Here is an 18,558-nt window from a genome sequence, read left to right on the forward strand (position 1 = left end):
CTCAGGGACGGGCCTCCCCATGGGCCCGTTGGACAGAGGTGCTGCCGGGTTTCCTCCAGTACATCAGGGGCTGTGGCCCCTGGGATGTTGGGGGGTGGTGCACATCCAGAGGGGTTTCCACATCACGAATGCCAGCAAGACAGGCGGCTCTGTTTAGGCTGCGGAGACCTGAACCCCGCGTGTGGGGCGTCCTCTGGGCACTGTGGTCTGCTCAGGACCCCACTCTCTGCCTTCTCCACGGGAGGCAGTAGGGCACTGGGTGCCCCTTTCGGGAGGTGGACCTCTGCTTCTCCGGCCTGGCCGGGCTCCTGCATCTCACATGTGCCCCCACCCCCAGCAAAGCCAACGTTCAGGCCAGCGTCCCCTCCCATGGGTCTGTCCTGGAGACTGAACTAGAGGCCAGTGCTAAATAGCAAAGGACTCTGTCTCAGGACCCACTTGGCCTCCTCACTAGAGCATAGCTGTGAACACACCAGTCATTCTGCGGGTCCCGCTGCAGCTGTAACCCTGAGGTGCTGGGCGCTGGGCTGGGGCAGCCTCTAAAACCAGGCTGCAGCTGAGGACGTGGTGCCCATGCCCGCTTACATCCGCGCCATCAGCTCAGCGATCCTTTGGCAGAATCACTGAATTCACGAAAACAGCTGTGGCAGCGTGTCCTACTGGCAGAGGACAGGGCACCGCAAGACGCCAGAGGTGCCTCCCAAACGTTGGGGGTGAGCTGTGTGTGCTGCCTGCCGTGACTCAGCCCTGGAGGGGGAGAGGGCTCGGGAGACAAAGTGTCCATCCGTACCTGGCCCTCACCTCCGTTGAAGGCACAGGCAGAGGCTCCCAGAAGATCACGGCTGCTGGCCCTGAGCTGGGCTCTGGGATGCCCACCAAGGCCACATGCTGTGAGCAGTGTCCCAAGGACATCTTGTGGCCAAATCTCCATGCATGGGGCTGAGTCGGGTTGTGACAGCCCTGCCAGACACTCAGGACCAGAGGAAGTGGGTCTGGGGACACAGGCATTTCTCCTGAGCTCGCCACTGCCTGGCCCTCTTCCAGCCGCCTGGCACTCTGTGGGTGGGGCCCGTGGTCATCCCAGCATCGCGCTGCCCTGGCTCCTCTTGGACAAGCAAGAGGTCAGCGGCGGGCCGGGCAAGTGACCAGGGGACGCAGCACGGTTGGGAATTCTCTCCTTTTCCTGGGCTCCATGAGCTTCAAGAGGTCTGAGAAGTCAGACCGCCACGTGCTCTGTAAACACAGCCCCGGGGGCTGGACGCTGCCACCGAGGGGTTCCCTGGGGAGGGCTGTCTTGCAGGCTGCTCTGTGCTGCGCGTCGTGAGCGTCTGCACCCCCAGCAAGCAAGGCTGTTAGGTGTTTCCCACCCATGTCTCTGCAGGAGCAGCTCTGGGAGCAGTGTGCAGAGAGGAGATGACCCGAGGTTCTTTGGAGGCTCGGTGCTCAACCAGCTGGCACCTTGCGGGGAGCCTGGTCTGGGGTTAAGCTGAGCAGGCTGTGCACCTGGGCCGGGGCGGGTGTGCAGCCCCCTCCCCGGTCTCCTGTGTGTTGGGGCTGGTCGGCCCTGCCCAGATGCGGCCACCCTCACACCAGCTCGTCTGGAGGCACCTCGGGATCCGGGCAGGCGGGAAGCGCATGACTGGACGGAGCTGAGTGAGGTGGGAAGGGCAAGGTGGCTGCTGTGTGATGGGGCCGTGCCCACCAGGTAGAGGCCACCAGTCCCAAAAGGATCCACTCAGGGAAGCATCTGAGTGGGCGGCACAGTCACAGATGAGGAAGCAGGACAGACTCATGGTGGCTGAACTGGAAAGTGAGTAGGCGTTCCTGGCCTTTCCCTTATCCCACCAGGAGCGCTCAGGAGCCACCTGCGTGCACGACCAGCACCTGCCCTGGGAGCTCAGACTCGGAGCTGACAGGCAGGTTCATTCTCTGTGTCGTAGCCCGGCGCCCTGTGCACAGCGCCCGGACCTCGGGCCCCAGGGCCAGTGTTCAGTGCCTGCCCTTCACAGAGACGTGTGTGGCTCCTGCCTTAAAGCAGAGCTGCTTCCGTGGCACTGGGCAGACGGGGGTGGGGGTGGGGTGAATCTCGCAGCTGCCACAGGCCAGGATGTGTTCACAGGGGCCAGGAGCAGTTCTAAGGGTCCAGGGGCCGCCATGGGCATCATGGTGACAGTCACTGGTTCTGTTCAAATAGGCCAAGAATCCTCACCAACACTGTAATAACAAAGTGTGCCAGAAACGTACTGTCACAGCAGATAGCTGCACGCGCCTGAAGACTGTTTTGCCCCAAACATCTGCATCTCCACAGTCCATAGGCTGGAATCCTAACCCCCAGCATGATGGCAGTTGGAGGCAGGGCCTTTGGCGGGTGACTAGGTCATGAGGGTGGATCCCCAAGAATGGGATTAGTGCCAGAACCAGTATGCGGGCCCTTGCCTGACCCCGAATCCGCCTTGGTCTTAGACCTCCAGCCTCCAGAACTGAGCAGAGTCTCTGGTTGATAAGCTGCCTAGCCGGTGGTATTTTGTTATAGCAGCAGGAAGAGGACAGGATGACAGGATGCCTGTATGTTTGTTGTTTGTCAAGACGTGCATGTTGAGAAGTTGAGTCCCTGGTCTGGTCCCGTTGCTGGGATGTTAATAATCAGCCCAGACTCAGGGGCATGCCCGTGAGTCGTCAGTCAGGAAGGCTGAGGGCCCACTGGGTGGTTTGTCTCTCTCCACGGGACAAGGCGGCACGGGGGCACCGCCCATCAGATGCCTTCGGGTGGGCTCTCGGCGTGGCGGCCTCAGGGGAGTCATTCTTCGTGGGGGCACCGAGGGCTTGGCCAGTGAGCCAGGCGGGCACCAAGAGCCGCCTTTGCCTAGCCCTGGTGTGTGGGAGACACAGACCCCACCTCCTGATGGAGGGCCTTAGAGTGTTTGTAGCCTTTACAAGGTGAGACCCCAGAACTGAGGACATGCCTTGGAGGGAGAGAAACGGGTGAGAACCAGCTTCCGCGAGTCTCTCCTGAGACGTTAGAAGTAGACGTGAGGCTGTTGTTTTGTTAAATGTTTAGAAGAGTTTTTAATGAATTTGCAACCAGTGTTTAAGTGTTGGGGAAATTTTATCTTATTCATAAATTTTGATTTATGAACTGAGTTGGAATGTGACTATATAGGGAATTACCATTACACAGCATACAATTTATCAATCTTGAGAATTTATTGAACAATTGACTTTTTTTTTTGGAAATTTCAAGCGGAGACCAAAATGGAGGGAAAAACCACAGCCCCGTGTAGCCAGCGCCCAGCTTCAGCGTGAAGCAGCGGCCTCCAGGTATTAGGTGAGCTCTGGCCCCCGGGGCCTGCAGCCACTTGCCCCAAAAATGGGCTAGCCCATTAGGTGGGCCTGGATGGACCCTTTCTGGATACACATCTCTCCTTGTGGGCAGGACGAGCCAAGGCCACGGCCGCGCCTGCTGCAGCCTTGCCTTCCTGGCCGTGACCCCCGGCCCTCGATGGCTCTCTTACCGCCCTGGAGAAGTAAAGAGGGAGAAGGCGCTGTTTTGTGATTAGCAATAAATAACAGACGCGAGAGCTACGTCAACACACGGACAAGCTCAGACATGGGGCGTGGAGGGGGGAGGGGCAGCACCAGGGTGGGGTCCGGTCAGGAAGGGGTGAGCAGGCCCGGCTCCATCTTCACGGCGAGAGGACCTGCTTCACGACGCTGCAGTCCACCCGGTGCGGCCGCCCCGCCCTTCGTAGTCGCCCCGTGGCCCTGCCGCCCTGTCTGTCCTGGGGTCTGCAGCTCTGCCTCTTCCGAGTGTGGAGACGGGTCCCACCGTGTCCCACCTTGTCCCATCTCCCCAGGCTGTCCAGGCTGCCTTCCCCCCTCGTCTGCATCAGGTCCTGTGGACGGAGGGATGAATGTCTCACCCAACCCCTGCCGGGCTCACCTGGCCGTGTCCTGGTTTTGTGGACGTTGGGGTGCATCCCCATCCATCCGTCCCTCGTGGGTGGATGTGCTGCCATGAGGCTTCACCCACCAGCCTGGTCATGCACGCTCCTGAGCAGGGCCAGCTGGACATGCCCCCAAGGGGTCTTGCCTCTGCTCAGCCTGTCCTGAGCCCCCTGCCCTCCCCAGAGCACAGCTGCCCCAGCCGATCCTGGTGGGCATCCCTGTCCCTCCCTGGGGGACATGTGGTCCTTTAGAGCAGAAACTGTGTCTCAGCGAACACTGTGGGGTGGACACGAGACATACCTGGAAGTGTCGCTCTGGCCCCTGCCTCTCCCCACCCTGGGCCTGGCCCCCGGAGGGTCAGAACCCCACAAACAGAGGGAGAGATGCTGGGCAGGCCAGGAGGGGCTGGTGGAGGGGCCAGCAAGAGCCCATCTCCTGGGGTTGAATGTTGGGGGTCGGTGGTCGGCACAGGCTCTGACTGTGAAGCCTCAGTGACTTTCCTGGTGGTTTTAGAGGAGCAACAGGGATCAGTGAAAAAGATCCCACCATCGCCTGCCCTGCAGGTCCCTTCTGCTCCAGAGCCAATGGGACTGGCCGGGCTCTGGTGCTGGCGGGGGCTCTCTCCCGGGTCCTGACCCCACACCCAGGCTGGAGCCCAGGGCTGGATGGCCTGCCTCATGGCAAGTCTGGGTACCTGGGCACCAGGGGGCTTGTGGAGGGGGCTGGGTAGACCCGGCCTCGTGGACACGTAGCCAGGAGAGTGGCTCCCGTGGGATGGGTTCTCGCCCACCCAGTTGCCACCCAGCTGCGTGCCAGGCAGGCTGAGGGGCTCAGAACGCTGCGGCCACACTGTGAGCTGCTCCAGACCCTGTGACACCTGCCCTGAAGATTCCTGTACACTGCAGGGGGCCGGCCTGCACCCACCCCGTGTGACAACCGACAGTGTCGCCAAATGCTGCCCAAGCTCCTGGGGACAAAACTACTGTGTGAAAAACTGCTGGTTTAGAGACAGGTGAGGACTTGATCAATTTGAGATGAACAGCATATTTTTTTGCAGACTGTGGATAATCCAGCGGTTTTTAATTGTTAAATATACATATACATTAAAAATCATTGCCATTTTAACCATTTTTAAGTGCACAGCTCAGTGGCATCAAGTACACTCACACTGTCCTGCAGCTGTCACCACTGTCACCTTCAGAACTTTTCATCTTCCCCAACTGACACTCTGTCCCCATCAAACACTAACTCCCCCTCCCCCCACCCCTGACCAGCCCCTGGCCCCCACCATCTACTTTCTGTCTCTGAATCTGACAAGCCCAGGGACCTCATGTAGGGGGAACCACACAGGATTTGTCCTTCTGTGCCTGGCTCATTTCAACAAGCGTCACATCAAGGGTCATCCACGTTGTAGTGTCAGAATGTCCTTTTTATTCCCCTATGTGGACAGATCATATCTTTTTATCCATTTTTCAATTAATCAGTTCTATCCATTGATCAGCTATTGACAGGTGGGCTGTTTCCACCTCTCGGCTGCTGTGACTTGAGCTGCCCTGAGCGTGAGTGGACAAGTGCAGGTTCAAGTCTCTGCTCTCAGTTCTCTTGGGTCCACTCCCTGGAGTGGAATTGCTCGGTCATATGGTAATGCTATGTTTCACTTTTTGTGTAAACTCTAGTTTCCCACGGCATCTGCACCAGTTTACATTCCCACCAGCAGTGCACGGGTTCCAATTTCTCCCCATCCCCACCAGCACTTGTTATTTTCTGTTTGTTTTGTGTTGATAATATCCATCCATCCTAATGGGTGTGAAGTGATCTCTTGCTGTGGTTTAATCCAGGTTTTACATTCATCGTTATTTTCTGGGTGTACACATGATAGGATCTCTGTCTTCTGGGAACTTAATTCCCTGGGGTGAGACACATGCATGGAAGCAGCTGACCACTGGAGGGACCCAGCCACAGAGTGCAGGGCTGGGCCGGCTTCCGGGAGCGAATCGGCCGGGTCAGCACGAGGAAGAGGCTGTCCTGGCACACCTGAGACCAGGCCCCTTCCTGGCAGCAACGGTGTCGGGCTGCCTGATGCCTGGGGGCTCCCGCCTGCAGCCCGCCCATGAGAGGGCGGGATTGGCCCCCGTGGCCTTGGACTCAGGAAAGCAGGTGATAGCAGGACAGTGACAGTGGCAGGTGAAGCCCAGGCAGCTCTGGGGCCAGCCCTGCAGCACTTTGTGGGCACGACTCTGTGTCCAGCTCTCCTGAAAGGGGTGCTGACTGCGTCCTGGGCCCCATCTCTAAATGGACCCTCCCAGCCAGCCACCCAAAGGGAGGGAGGGCTTGATCATCAGAGCCAATGAGGTGAAATGTGCCTGGGACACCCCAGCCCACAGAAGGGGAAGCAGAGCCGCCACCCGCCTCCTCGGGGCGCTGGGTCAGCTCTCTGGTAGCGCTGTCTGGTCAGGGAATACAGAAGCAGGCACGCGTGGGGAGTGGCCTCTCCTCGGCCACCCCCGTGGACAGTGACTTTGCCCTAAATGGCCAGAGGCTTCTCGCTGGCATAAACTGGCCACGGGGTGGTGGGTGGGTGAGTGCCTGCCTCCTGGCTCAGCGGCAGCCCAGTCCCCACCTCACAGGCTCTCCCAGGAGAAGGGCCCGGCCAGAGAGCTTCCAGACGGGCCAGCTGCGTCTTAAGGAAGCTGCCTGTTTTTCTTAACCCCTTTTAAGATTTCACTCACTGTTACCAGAAGGGTGACAGTTTGCACAGACACGGCTACTTCCATATTTTGCTTCAGCCTCACAGCCACGCCCAGGGGCTCGGAGTCCCCAGCACAACGTTGGAGGGGAGGAGGTGGTGGCCTCGCACCCGACCCGGCTGTGTGGGGCTCCTGCAGCCCTGAGCCCCACCTGCTGGCCTCAAAGGAAGCAGCGGCCGGTTGGCCCTCGGGCGTTGGCCCTCGGGCACATGGGTCCCAGAGCACTAAGGCATGTGGGAAGGGCTTGTGTTCTGGGTAGCAACCCAGTCTACCAGGCGGCCCCTGCCATGGAGAACCTGCCTGCCCTTGGGGACGCCCCCCCTGCTGGGGGAAGGTCCAAGTGCAGCCGGGGCCTTGGAGAGACCCCAAGCGCTGTCCTCTCCCTGCATGAGGCCTCCATTGGCCTGGCTGCCATCACCACCTTCATTGGGTGATGAGGTCACAAAAGGTCCTGGGAAAGAACCTAGAAAATGCATCCTGGGATAAAGGTTGGGCTCTGAGATGGGAAAAAGGGGAGAGGAACTGAGGTTAGGACAACCAAGAGGAGCCAGGAGGAGGCTGGGAAGACAGGAGTGCTGGGAGGGGCACTGTCCTGGAGGGGCCAGTGTTGGGGGAGGGGCTGCGGAGGATGGGGGTCTCCTGGGGGTGGGGTGGGGGGCTGGCTGTCTTCGGGGCAAGAGGGTAGCCCCCAGAGCTGCACGGGCCCTACCCTGTGGACACACACACACGTGGCTGAGAAAACGAGCCTTTCCTCAGGTCCGGCCCCGTCCACCGGAGGTGCAGGCTCCTGCTGACGCCACCAAGGAAGACTGAGCCTTTGGATGTCTGAGATGGCATCTCTGGATCACTGGCACGGAGGTCTTCGCCGCAGGAGCGCCCAGCTGTCCCCCAGCCCAGGGGGGCGCCATGGTGGGGCTGGAAGGAGGGGGATAGGTGTGTGCTCCGTGCAGTCGAGAGCTGATAAGGGATGTCAACGTTCCTCTTTATAATTAAGAAGATAATTTAATCGCTGCTATTAAGATCTCAGCTCCTCCCGAAGTGGGCTGCTTTCAACAAAATACCTTTGGTTCTGCTGTTTCCCACACACAGGCCTGGCAGCAGTTAAGTGGAGATGCCGAGATTCCGAAGTTTCATCTCGTGAACCCATCTGGTTTGAAGTAGTACAACAAGCAGGAAAGGGAATTGAATCAAAGGCACAATTTGAGTTTTTCTAAATACAGAAAACGTGTGAGGTAGACCAGCAAACACCCCCGTCGTCCCCTCCCAGGGCTGGGCCATGTCCCCGGCCTGTTCCCAGCTGGGCCTGTGTCAGGACGCAGAAGATGCTTCCATATTGCGGAAGGCACATGGGGACAGGCCTGTGCGGAGGTTCTGCCCGGAAACCCGCAGAACCGAAGGGCCTCACTGGGCCCACATGGAGGAGGAGGGGGCCCCCCGTCACAATAGGGAAACCAAGGCCTGGGCCTGTGGAACCAGGCTCACCCCCTTTGCACCCAGCTCCAGCTGGGCCACACTCCTGCCTCCACAGGAATCATCCTTTTGGTCCTAGAAGAAGCTCCCGGCCCCCACCTCCTCCCTCTGGCCGCCTGCACGTGGCTTTGATCTGCAGCAGCACCTGGAGGGCAGTGCGTCACGCTCCCCTCCCCCACCCCCATCCATAGCCCACATACCCTCTGGACCTCCCCAGCCCCAGGGAAGGGGCTGCAGCCTCACAACCGCCAGGGCCTTTCCCTCCTCAACTCAGGCCTGAGGACCACCGAACAGACCACCTGCGTCCCACAGCTGGCAATGCAGTGCAGAGGGTCAGCCCTGAGCATCCTTACACCAGCGGGGGCGATTCTGTGGGGTCACAGGGCTCCAGAGCAGGGGCTCTGGGGACTCAGGTGAAGGGGTGCAACCGCCAGGCTTGCGGGGTGCCTGGCACCGGGCGAGTCTCCAGAACCGCCAGCCATTTGCGCCAGGGGCATGGGGAGGGCAGGCAGTTCCCGAGCCTCCCTGGGAGCTGGGCCCTTTACGTCCCAGACACAGGCTGTGGGACGGAGGAAGGCGGCAGCCGGCCCAGGGAGCCGCCTGCTGCTGGGCATTGTCACCCCACACCCCAGGGTCCTTGGGCTCCTGAGACCTCTGATGTGGGGCCCGAAGGCCCCACCCTCCTCCACTTGCTCCCGACTTTCCCTCTTTCACACAGTGGACGTTGTTGTTGTTTGAAGAGCTTCGGGATTGAAGAGTCCAGAGCCCCTGGACCAGAGCTCTGAGGTCCCTCCTGGTCCTAGCTCTCGTCCTTGCTGCTCTGGCAGCCAGAACCTGGGGACAGGCAAGAGGGGTGGAATACGGCCTCTGGGCCAACAGGGAAACACAAGGAAGATGCCTGTGGGGGCATCCAACAGCTGAGGGTGAGCCCCCGAGGAGGAGGGGCGAACAGGACCCCAGCCACACACAGAGAAGGGTCGGGGTGTGGGAGGAGGGGCCGGAAGAGGGAAGACGATTGACGGTCCCAGGGAGGATGCCTGCAGCTGAGGGCTCTCACCAAGCACTTGGGTCAGGATCAGTGACTGAGAGAGGCCCGAGCGCCCTTCTGAAACGCAAAGCCCACAGCAGAGGCTGGGTGCCCCAAGCCAACCCTTCCCTCTGACCCCCAGGATGAAAGGCAGGGTGATGGCGGTCTGTGGGGGTGACGGGCAGCACAGCACCCACTAGAGAACAAACAAGCACCCTTCACCGGAGACTGGACACTGGTCTGACATAGAGAACCCTGACCAGTGCATTGTGGCCGGCTGGGCACCCGGCTCACGACCCATGTATGACAAGTTCTTAGCCAGGCCAACTTACCTGTGGGGGCAGCGGAGAGAGAACCCACCTCTGGGGGCTGTTCCCCAGGGCAGGCGACCGTCTGCAGGGTCTAGCCCACAGGCCGCCAGGCTCTCAAATGCAGCCGGCCGGGAGCCTGACGTTGACCTTTATTCTGTCCCGTTCATCAGCGTGCACGGCCCGCATCAGACAGCAGCAGGGCTCTCCCTCTCCAGTGGGTGGTGATCTTGGGAGGGGCCACGCTCCGCTGAGTCCTCTCACCTGCAAACGCCAGGTGCTAGCGTTGGTTCAGGGGAAGCATCTCCTCACTTTAGCTTTGAACAAAACCAGAAAAGAGATTTCTCCACCCATGGTTTTCCCCCAGTCTGGATGGTGAAAGTGTGCAGTGGGGAGAGGGAGGCCTGAGAACCACAGTGGTCCCGAAGGGGTGGCCGGCGCCCACAGGGAAGACTAGTTCAACAGGGCAAACCACTGCCCATCACTCCTGCAGGCCTCCCAGGACAAGGGGGTGCTGGGTGCATTGGTGGCCCCCAAGCAGGGGAGCCCAGTGGCACAGCTGGCTCACCCAGAGGGTGAGAGAGAGATGTGCAGTGGGGAGTAGATGGTGTCCATCAGTGGTGGTGTCCAGGGCTGCCCTCAGGAGTGCATTCCTGAAGCTCTGTCCACGGAGCCTGCTGGCCACTCAGGCAGTGCTGCAAGTCTTCATGCCCGGGCACCAGGTGCCCCATGAGGCTCTGGAGGGCCCTGGCTCCAGAGCTCACCCTTCAGCAGCCTTGGTCACCACCTCCCTTCCTAGACCTGCCTCAAGGGAACAGTTCCTGTCGTCCAATTGCTAAGCTCTAGGTCACTTCCGCCTCCAGGACCAACACATCTGGGAAAAAAGTCCAGCGCAGGGCAGGCATCAGGAAATGCCTGGCTGTGTCCTTGGAGATGTGGTGCCTCCTGGCAGCGATCGACACAAATACACTGGGTCAGGCACAGAAGGGGGACAAAACCTCAGCCACTTGCATTTCCCGTCCGTCTCGTGTCCAAGTCAGCAGCCTTGACGTTGACAGGCTGTCAGCTCTTCCTGCCTGGACTCAGGAAGGGAGGGATCAAAGGGTTCCTCTGGCCCCATCCCTGTTGTTGAGCTAATAGGTCCCTCACCACCTGGCCTGGGAAAAACGCTTCACAGGCAGGTTTCAAGATGACTCATGACCACTGTCATTGTGGCCCCGTCCAGGTCACTCCGTGGGGACACTCACAGCAAGTAAAAGTCAATAAACAGGGGAAAACACAGGCCTGAGCCAGGGCCAGCCAGGGAAATGCTACAAGAGCAGAACTACCTGTTTTTGTCTTTCCGATAAGAGTCAGGGCTTCTCCCCTTCCTAGCCCCTAGCAGGCAGTGTCCTGTCCTGCACGACCAAGACCGTTATACCAGCTTCCGTGGAAAAACACACAGGACAGGCACCGGCCTGAAAACAGGCCAGGGGTGCAGGCCCAAGTCCTTTTAGAAAAGGGACAACCGCCAAGTGAGGAATTTAACAAGGCCGGATGCACACCTGGGGCCACAAGGTGGCAGTGGGGGAGGGGCGCTCTGGCCGGGCTGGGAGGGGCGGGGAGAGGACGCAGGGAGGCGTGGCCGGGAGGGGGCTGGGAGGAGGGGCTCGGAGCGTACCTCAGGGACCCCCCCGCCCCGCCCAGGACCCGTCTGCAGGGAGACCCCGAGTCCCCGAGTCAGCCCGGACTCGCTCTTCCCGAGACACCCCGCGCGATGTGACTGGTCGCAAAGAAATGGACACTCAGGCAGCTTCCAAAAGAGGCGAAACCGTTTATCAAGGCGGCGCCGGCGCGGTATCTACAGTTATCTACAAATATCTACAAGTATCTACACCGCCTGCAGACGGGTTCTCGGGTCGTCTACACTGCAACTGCCAGCCGGGCCGGGGGACGTCGCGGTCTCGCGGAGAACAATAAATATCACTTCCTTCCGGCGCGAACCGCGCACTTTGGCACTGGCTGTGCGAACCCGGGGCCCTCGGGGCCGAGGAGGGACCCGCGGTGGCCCTGGGGCCAGGGAACCAGGTCCTTGGACAGCTCTGGGGCTGGCGGATGGAGGCCCCACGGCTTGGAGGCCCGGGAAGGGGGCCTGCGGTGGCCCCGGGCTGGGTGGACCGGACTCCCAGGCGGACGCCCACATTATCTGGGGCAGTAGTCGTAAGAGCCGGGCGGCGCGGCCCCGGCCGATGAGTACATGCTGGCGGCAGCCGCCGCAGCGGCGGCGGCGGCGGCGGCTGCGGGGCTCACGGCGGGGTGGTGATGCGGGTGCGCGTGCGGGTGCGCGTGCGCGTGGAACCCGTGGCCGCGCAGGCCCGGCAGCGGGTAGGGCGCTGGCCGGCTCTTGGCCCCGAGGTAGTGGTCGTAGGCAGTGGCCGGGTACTTGTAGGGGTGGTGGTGCAGTGGCTCCGACGCGCCGGGCGCCTCCAGGCGCAGCTCGGGGTGCGGGGGGCTGGGCCGGCCTCCGGGCGCGCCGGGCAGCGGGACGCCGGACCCGGGCAGCGCGGGGCTCAGCACCCGCGCCAGCAGCTGCGGCGGGTGCGCCGGGTCCCCGAGCACGGCCGGGCCGCCCGCATCGCGCTCGAATTCTCGCCGGGCCTCGGCCGCGTCTGCGGGGAGGGCCGAGGGCTGAGTCGCGGAGAGGCCCGCGAGAACGCGCCTGCCCCCGCTCCGCGCCCCTGCCCAGCCCCGGGCCCTCCCCGGGGGCCCGCGCCCTCCACTGGGACGGCGGGCGGGGCGGGCAGGCGCAGCCGTCGGGCCGGGCGGGCGAGTGCGCGCTTGCCCGCCGCCGCGGCCGTTGTGCAACCGGCGCGCGAAGGCCGCGAGCGCCCCTGCGGCGCGGGCGAGGCCGGGCGCTGCCGTCTGCCCAGATCCCACGACCCCGGCCCTACCTTTCTCCGCGCCGTTGGGCTGTGTGGGGGAGGCCACGGGGTTCCGCGAGCGCGCAAAGGCGCTCATGAGCGGCAGTGCGCCGGGCCGATGGTTTCGGGGCCTGCGGGAGGGAGGTGGGCGGCGTGTCAGGGGGCGCCCGGCCAGGGGCCCGCGCGCTCGCCGTCTCCTCGGGGGACACTCACCAGTCCTCGGGGTCGCAGTCTCGGAAACCTTTGGCGAAAGGGTTACTGGCGATCTTGAGCTGGGTAATCTGCAGGGAAGCGGGCACTGAACACCCGGCTCCAGCCCCTGTTCTTGGGGCCACCGGACCTCGGTGGAGCGGAGGGGAGCGTTAGGAGAGCCCTCCCCCACTCAGGAAGGGCCGCTCTACTCTCCGCTGACCAGAAATGCCTGGCTCACAACTGCTCCCTCCCCCGCAGGGGTTGTGCCTCTCTCCTGGGGCAGGGGTACTGGGGAGACCCCTTTCTCGCTAAGGAACCTGTCTTTTCCGTCCCAAGTGATTAGGATAGAGACCCTGCTCCCCCGGCTGGGATGGGAATGTAGTCACTTCCACCCCCCACCCCGCTGTGGTCCAGAGTGGAGGGGCACCCTAGGAATCTGGGTAAACCGCGCATCAGGCCCCTGATGGGGAGTTTCCGGAATGGTTTGGAAAACAAACTTTCAGGCCACAGTGACAGTTCCCCCTTGAGAGGTCAACCTGATAGGAGGCTGGTCCGCCTGCAGCAGAGGGGAGGGGGCAGCCTGAGGCTCTGAGGGTGGGTCTCCATCGAGTGGGGTTTCCAGGAATGGAACCTTCTGTCCCCCAGGCAGCAACTGAAAATTGCACCCCTGCCCAGAAGTGTTGACCGGGCCACCCAGGGCCTCACCCGGTGGTTCTGGTAGGCAGTGACCGCAGTGAAGCGTGTCTCCTCAAACACAAAGGTTTTGAAGTTCTCCTCGGCGTATTTCTCGCTGTCTTTGCGCGGGTCCACATAGACCACGTGGAAGCGTGGCTGGTATCTGTGCATGGAGTTGAGAATAATCTGGAAGAAAGGTGGTTAGGGCCGAGCTAGGAAACCAGCCAAGGTCCGGACCGGCAGTGAGCTTCCAGACAACTCGGCAGAACCCTGAGCTCCCAAAAGGAGGCTGGGCCGTGGGGCATCACCGCCTGGATTCCAAAGGCTGCTGCCCTCACCCCCCACCCCGCACGGCCCCATCCTTTCCAGTTAAAAAGCCTCCAGCAAAACACAAGGAGTGGGGAGAGGGAAGCAGTGTGACCCACCAGTCCCTGAGCCCCTGACCGGAGGGCTAGCTCTCCTCGGCCTGTCCCTCATCCACACCCAAGCTGCCCAAGCTCTGCCTCTGGCTCCAGTCAGCAGGGACTCCCGAGGGCCTAATGGGGGACAGGGCGGTAGCCTGGGGGGGTCGCTCACATGGCCATTGTCGTCCAGCAGGTTGTTAGTCAGCTTCAGCTTGTCGAAGGAGACGATTTGCTTCATCCACTGTGCCCCCTTGGCCGGTGAGTCGGGGTGGTAGTGTACGCGGCCGGGCGTGGCGGGGTCTGCCTTCCCGGCCACCAGCCAGGATGAGCTGTGGAAGGCGTACCTGGGACGCCGGGGCAGGGGCCACAGCATGCTGGGGTGAGGGCCTTGCCGAGGGAACCCCGAAGGTGCCTCTGATGAGGTTCCCACAGGTGAACGGGGAGCTTTTCCAGGGGCAATGTGAGGAAAGAGAAAACTCCCCGTCCTGATACACAAGCGGCAGGAAGCGACCAGAGGGAGGAAGCCGGGCCCTGGCGCCACATTTCGCCGCACGCGGGTCGCTGCTCTGGGCCTCCTGTGTCGCCGGCGCGGCGGGAGGCCAGATTGGGCCACGCCGGCGGCCTAGGGCGCAGGGCGGACCAGGTTCTCTTTATTAATTGCTGTTAATTGTCCGGGCGGCCAGGCCCGCCCTGCATAATCTCTCCTGGCCACCCCACCTTTCCTGCCAGCTCTGGGGCCCAGCGTTCCCGGGGGGTGGGGGAAGGGACGGGGTGCCGGCGCTCACCTCTCGGGAGAGGGGGACACGGAAAAGGCAGGGGCTGTGTGCGAGGGGCCAGACGGTGGGGGCCCAGCCTGCATGACCCCCTGAGGGCCACTCCCCAGAACTGCTGGGGGTGGGGGGTGTGGGTCTGGGGTCTGGCAGGAGTGGGGAGGGGCACCAGTCACTACTGTCCTGGGCCACCCACCCTCACCAGCCTGGCCAGGCAGGGACCCACCGGCCTCCAGGCCCGGCTGGGCGCTCACCGATAGCGCTTGTCGTCCACGGGCACAAAGTCCATGAGAAGCATGTAGTCGGCCATGGGGTCCATGCCAAAGAGCTTCACTTGGAAGGTGGGGAACATGCGCCTGGGGGCGGTGGGACCTCAGTCACCTCAGGCGGGGGAGGGCAGGGCGACCCACCTCCACCAGCCCAGGACATGGCCTCCCCGCCTGGCCGACTGCTGTGCTGGGTGGGGAGGCTCCTCATCACATCTCCCCTCACTCATCTGCTTGACTAACCCGACCAAGCCCCTGCCCAGCCGAGGGCGAGTGGACGGCAGGACAGCCCCCTGCCCCTTTTTAGAAACACAACAATGGCGAACTCAGTGCTCGAGCCAAGCCTCCACTCTTGAACACAGGCCTTTGGCTTCTTTTGCCAACTCTGCCCGTGTAGACCCAGCCTAGCAACTGCCGATCCAGCCGTCCCATCCCGAGCTAGCCTCAGCCGGCAGTAGCACCGGACCCCGGGATCCTCGGCCCTCGGGCAGGCCTCCCCTGCTCGATCTAATCAACCGCCCTAAGCTCCCGGCTCAAACAAAGTGAAAGCGAGGCAGCCCGTGTGATTCTGAGGAGTCCCAGTCGCCCTTTCGGCTGGATCTGTGGCTGCTCCCCAGTCCCTCCAGTAAGGCCGAGCCTTGGAGTCCACAGTCCCGACTCTGAGGCCCTGCCTCCCACCCAGTGCTGGAGTCTCCCCACCTTCCTCGGGGACACACGCAAGTTCCCAAGACGCAGCTACTCAGGGCTGACTTCGCTTGTGTCCTTGGGGTCCCCTAACTCTCCCCTCCCCGGGCTCCGACTCGGTGACTGACCCAGGCTCTGGAAAGGACATTCTGCGGCTCCTACCCTGGCCACTGGCCATGGGCCGGCCTTGCCCTGAGTGTGGGCCGCTGGGCCCTGGAGGACAGCATGAGGCCCCCACCTGCTGGTCCTGCAGCTTCCCCTCACAGGCAACTCCTTGCGGGCGGTGGGCAGAAAACAGATGCCAGCCCTCCTGGACAAGCCTGCCACGCCTGCCCTCGCCTCTGCAGGCCGCAGAGGTCTGCAGAATGCTGGCTTCTGGGGCGAGCCTGGCCCCGCCGAGGCCCTTGCTGGGCTGGACTGGGCCGGAGGCTGGGGCACAGTCCTCATGGGGTGGCGGGGGGAGGCCAAGTGCCCAGGCCAGCAGGAGAGCCTGGAGAAGACCCCCTGATCTGGAGCTGGGCACAGGCCCCAGGCTCCCAGGGCGGACGCCGCGGCATGGAAAGAGAAACCACGAGCAGGCTCTGCAAACAGGCCCTGAGCTCCCGTTGGCTGTGTGGACCCAGAGCTGGTGTCTCCTGTGTACACTAGACACAGACCGGCACCCGCCTTTGTCTGCCGGTCAAATTGGTTGCATCGCAAAACTTGTTCCCCTTCTCTCTGGGCCCTTAAAACAAACACAGGCCAATTGAAGGCGGCGGCCCCAGCAGCAGAGCCAGGCCCCACCATCGCCCGAGACGTAGGCCTGAGAAGACTGGATAGCAATCTCCCCTGAAACAGCACAGTTTTGAAGGGTCTTAACTCTCTCCTACAACGTTCCAGACCATTGCCCCATGGCCGGGCAGCGCCTCTATTTAGCCCGGATGGACTGAACTAGGGAACCAAAGAAGGCAGTTTCCTCTGAAAAGTTGGGATCCACTGGGATCTGCCAGTTGGTGAGGCCCCTGGGAGGGCCCGGCGAGCTGAGCCGGCCCCTGCTTCAGGCGCCGGCGTCCTGGGGCTGAGGGTGCACCCGGGCGGCCGCGCTCCTCCGCCGGCCCCTCCGCCCGCGCGCCAGGCGGCTGTCGCCGGAGCCGGGACCCGGGAGCGAAGGAGCCGGCCGCGCCCCCACCCCGCTTGCCGGCCCCGCTCGCGTGCGTCGGACCGAGGCGCGCGGCTAGGGAGGGGCGCCCTGACCTGCCGGCCTTGGTGACGATCATCTCGGTGCCCAGCTGGTTGAACTCGTCCCACAGTGCCTTCATCTCCAGCTGCACGCTCACGCTGGCCACCTTCGCGTTCTTCTTCACCGGCGCCTTGGCGGCGGCCGCGCAGCTGGCCCCGGGGCCCTCAGGCTCGGCAGCGGCGCTGGTGGCGGCCCCGGCGGCCGGCGCGAACGGGTAGGCGTGCGGCGGGCCCGGGGCGCCGGGGGCGGCGGCGGCGCACGGCTCGTAGCGCGGCGGCGGGGGCTCGCGCGGGCCGTACGGGTCGGCGCCCGGCGACGCAGCGCCCGGGAAGCCCCCCGCCGCCCCCAGGCCGCTCAGGCTGCTGGCCGTGAAGGCTGCAACGTCGCAAAAGTGCGAGAGCTGCGTGAGCCACGGGCTGGACACCGCGGAGATCATGACCCGCGGGCCACACCGCCCCGCCGAGGTGAGCGCTGCCCCGCGCCCCGGGCCGAGTGGCGGGCGCGCGCTGCGCTGCGCCCCGGGCCGCGCCGCGCCGCCCCACGCCGCCGCCCGCGGAGCCGCCCCGCCCCGCCCCGCCCCGCGCCGCGCCCCCGCCCCCGCCGAGACAATGGCCTCCCCCAGCCCCCTCCCCGCCCCCGCCTCCTCCCGGCCCCCCGACCGCCCGGACCGGCTCCCCCGAGCGAGCGCCCGCCGGCCGCCCCTAGCTCTGCCGCCCTCCCGCGTTGCACTTCTCTCTCCGGGCTCTTTGCAATTTGTTATTTCCTTACCTTTGTCTTCCTCGTTCAAGTCTCCCCTCCGCATCCTCTTTCCTCCTTCCACTATCTCTCTCGAGTCTCCTTATTTCTGCTTTATTTTCTGCCTCTTCCTCTTTTTCCTGCTAGCCCCTCAGCGCTTTGTCTTTCTTTTCAGTCTGCCTGTCCCCCTCCTTTCTGCGTGCGTCTCTCTGTTATTCATGGCTTTTAACTCTTTTTTTTTTTGAATAAAAACTGAACTCTTTCTCTTTTTCTTTTTTTATGACTCAACTTTCTTTCGTAAAATTTCCTCCACTTTCTTCTCTTTCGTTCTTGCCCTCTTCATTTCCTTTTCATCTTTCTTCTTTTGGGTTTTCTGTTTTCTCTCCTTTTCTCAATTTCTTTTTCTCCCGCTGCCCCCCGCCTTTTCCGTGTCCCCTGACAATCTCACGCTCCTCTCCTTTCCTCCCGCCTCTCTGAGCTCACGGCCCCTCTGCCACCGCCTTTCTCTGGTCCTTCTTTCCTGTCCTCCCAGCCTCCCCTCGCCCTCTTCTGCTCCTGTGTCTAGCTGCGTGCGGGTCTCTGTAGCGGGGTCCCCGGGCTGGAGGGTCCCCAGGCTGGACGGGGGCACAGAATTTGGGCAGGATGCCCCCCTTTCTCTCCACCCTAGAGTCCAAGCTAGAAGCCTGGAACTCACCCCGCCAGAGCTCCCTCCACCCGCTCTTTGCCCGGATCCTGCCAACCCTCTTTGCTTGGGCCCCACGGCAGCAGGGGCAGGGGATCTGGCGGGCGGGTCCGTGTAGACGTAGCAGGAGGCTCACCTTCCATGTCCCTGGTGACGGTGCTGAAGTGCATCCCGGCCGGGGATCCCAGCAGCCTGCGAAGCTTCGCCGGGTCGGAGAACCCGGGTCCCAGGCGAGCGGTGTGCTCTGCGGCCTCTGCTGCAACCAGAGAGGCAATGCTGAACGCGCTGGCCCGGGGAGACAGCGGGCTCCGTGCGTCCATAGGCGCCCGGCGGCCTGACCGGCGCCGCCTCCGACTGCGTGCACCCGGCCCCACCGAGGCCGGCCCAGCCCTCGGGCCCCGGGGGCGGGGGCCTGCGGTGCCACTCACAGCCGCCGGCCCTGGGCCCAGGGGATTATGGTGTCACGGCCCCCCACTCCGGGCCGGTGGCAGCCGAGGGGCCCTGATGGGTTGAGAGCCCTGGGGGTGTGGGCCC

General features: G+C 62.9%; 1 protein-coding gene across 2 annotated transcripts; it reads right to left on the bottom strand.

The window, feature by feature from the left end:
• Positions 1-11,678: 11,678 nt before the first annotated feature.
• On the bottom strand, positions 11,679-18,194 carry TBX1 (T-box transcription factor 1). Of its 2 annotated transcripts, XM_065890104.1 has the most exons (8): positions 18,161-18,194; positions 16,622-16,982; positions 14,693-14,794; positions 13,841-14,012; positions 13,295-13,450; positions 12,611-12,678; positions 12,428-12,528; positions 11,679-12,145 (listed from the first exon to the last, which is right to left on the bottom strand). In XM_065890104.1, exons 1-8 carry the CDS (start codon positions 18,192-18,194, stop codon positions 11,679-11,681), a joined length of 1,461 nt encoding a protein of 486 aa, XP_065746176.1. The 2 variants fall into 2 exon arrangements, with proteins under 2 accessions (XP_065746176.1, XP_065746175.1); XM_065890103.1 differs by lacking the exon at positions 18,161-18,194 and having other exon boundaries at positions 16,622-17,043.
• Between the last annotated feature and the right edge of the window lie 364 nt (positions 18,195-18,558).

This window comes from Phocoena phocoena, chromosome 13, assembly GCF_963924675.1.
Source record: "Phocoena phocoena chromosome 13, mPhoPho1.1, whole genome shotgun sequence".
NCBI classification, from domain to species: domain Eukaryota; kingdom Metazoa; phylum Chordata; class Mammalia; order Artiodactyla; family Phocoenidae; genus Phocoena; species Phocoena phocoena.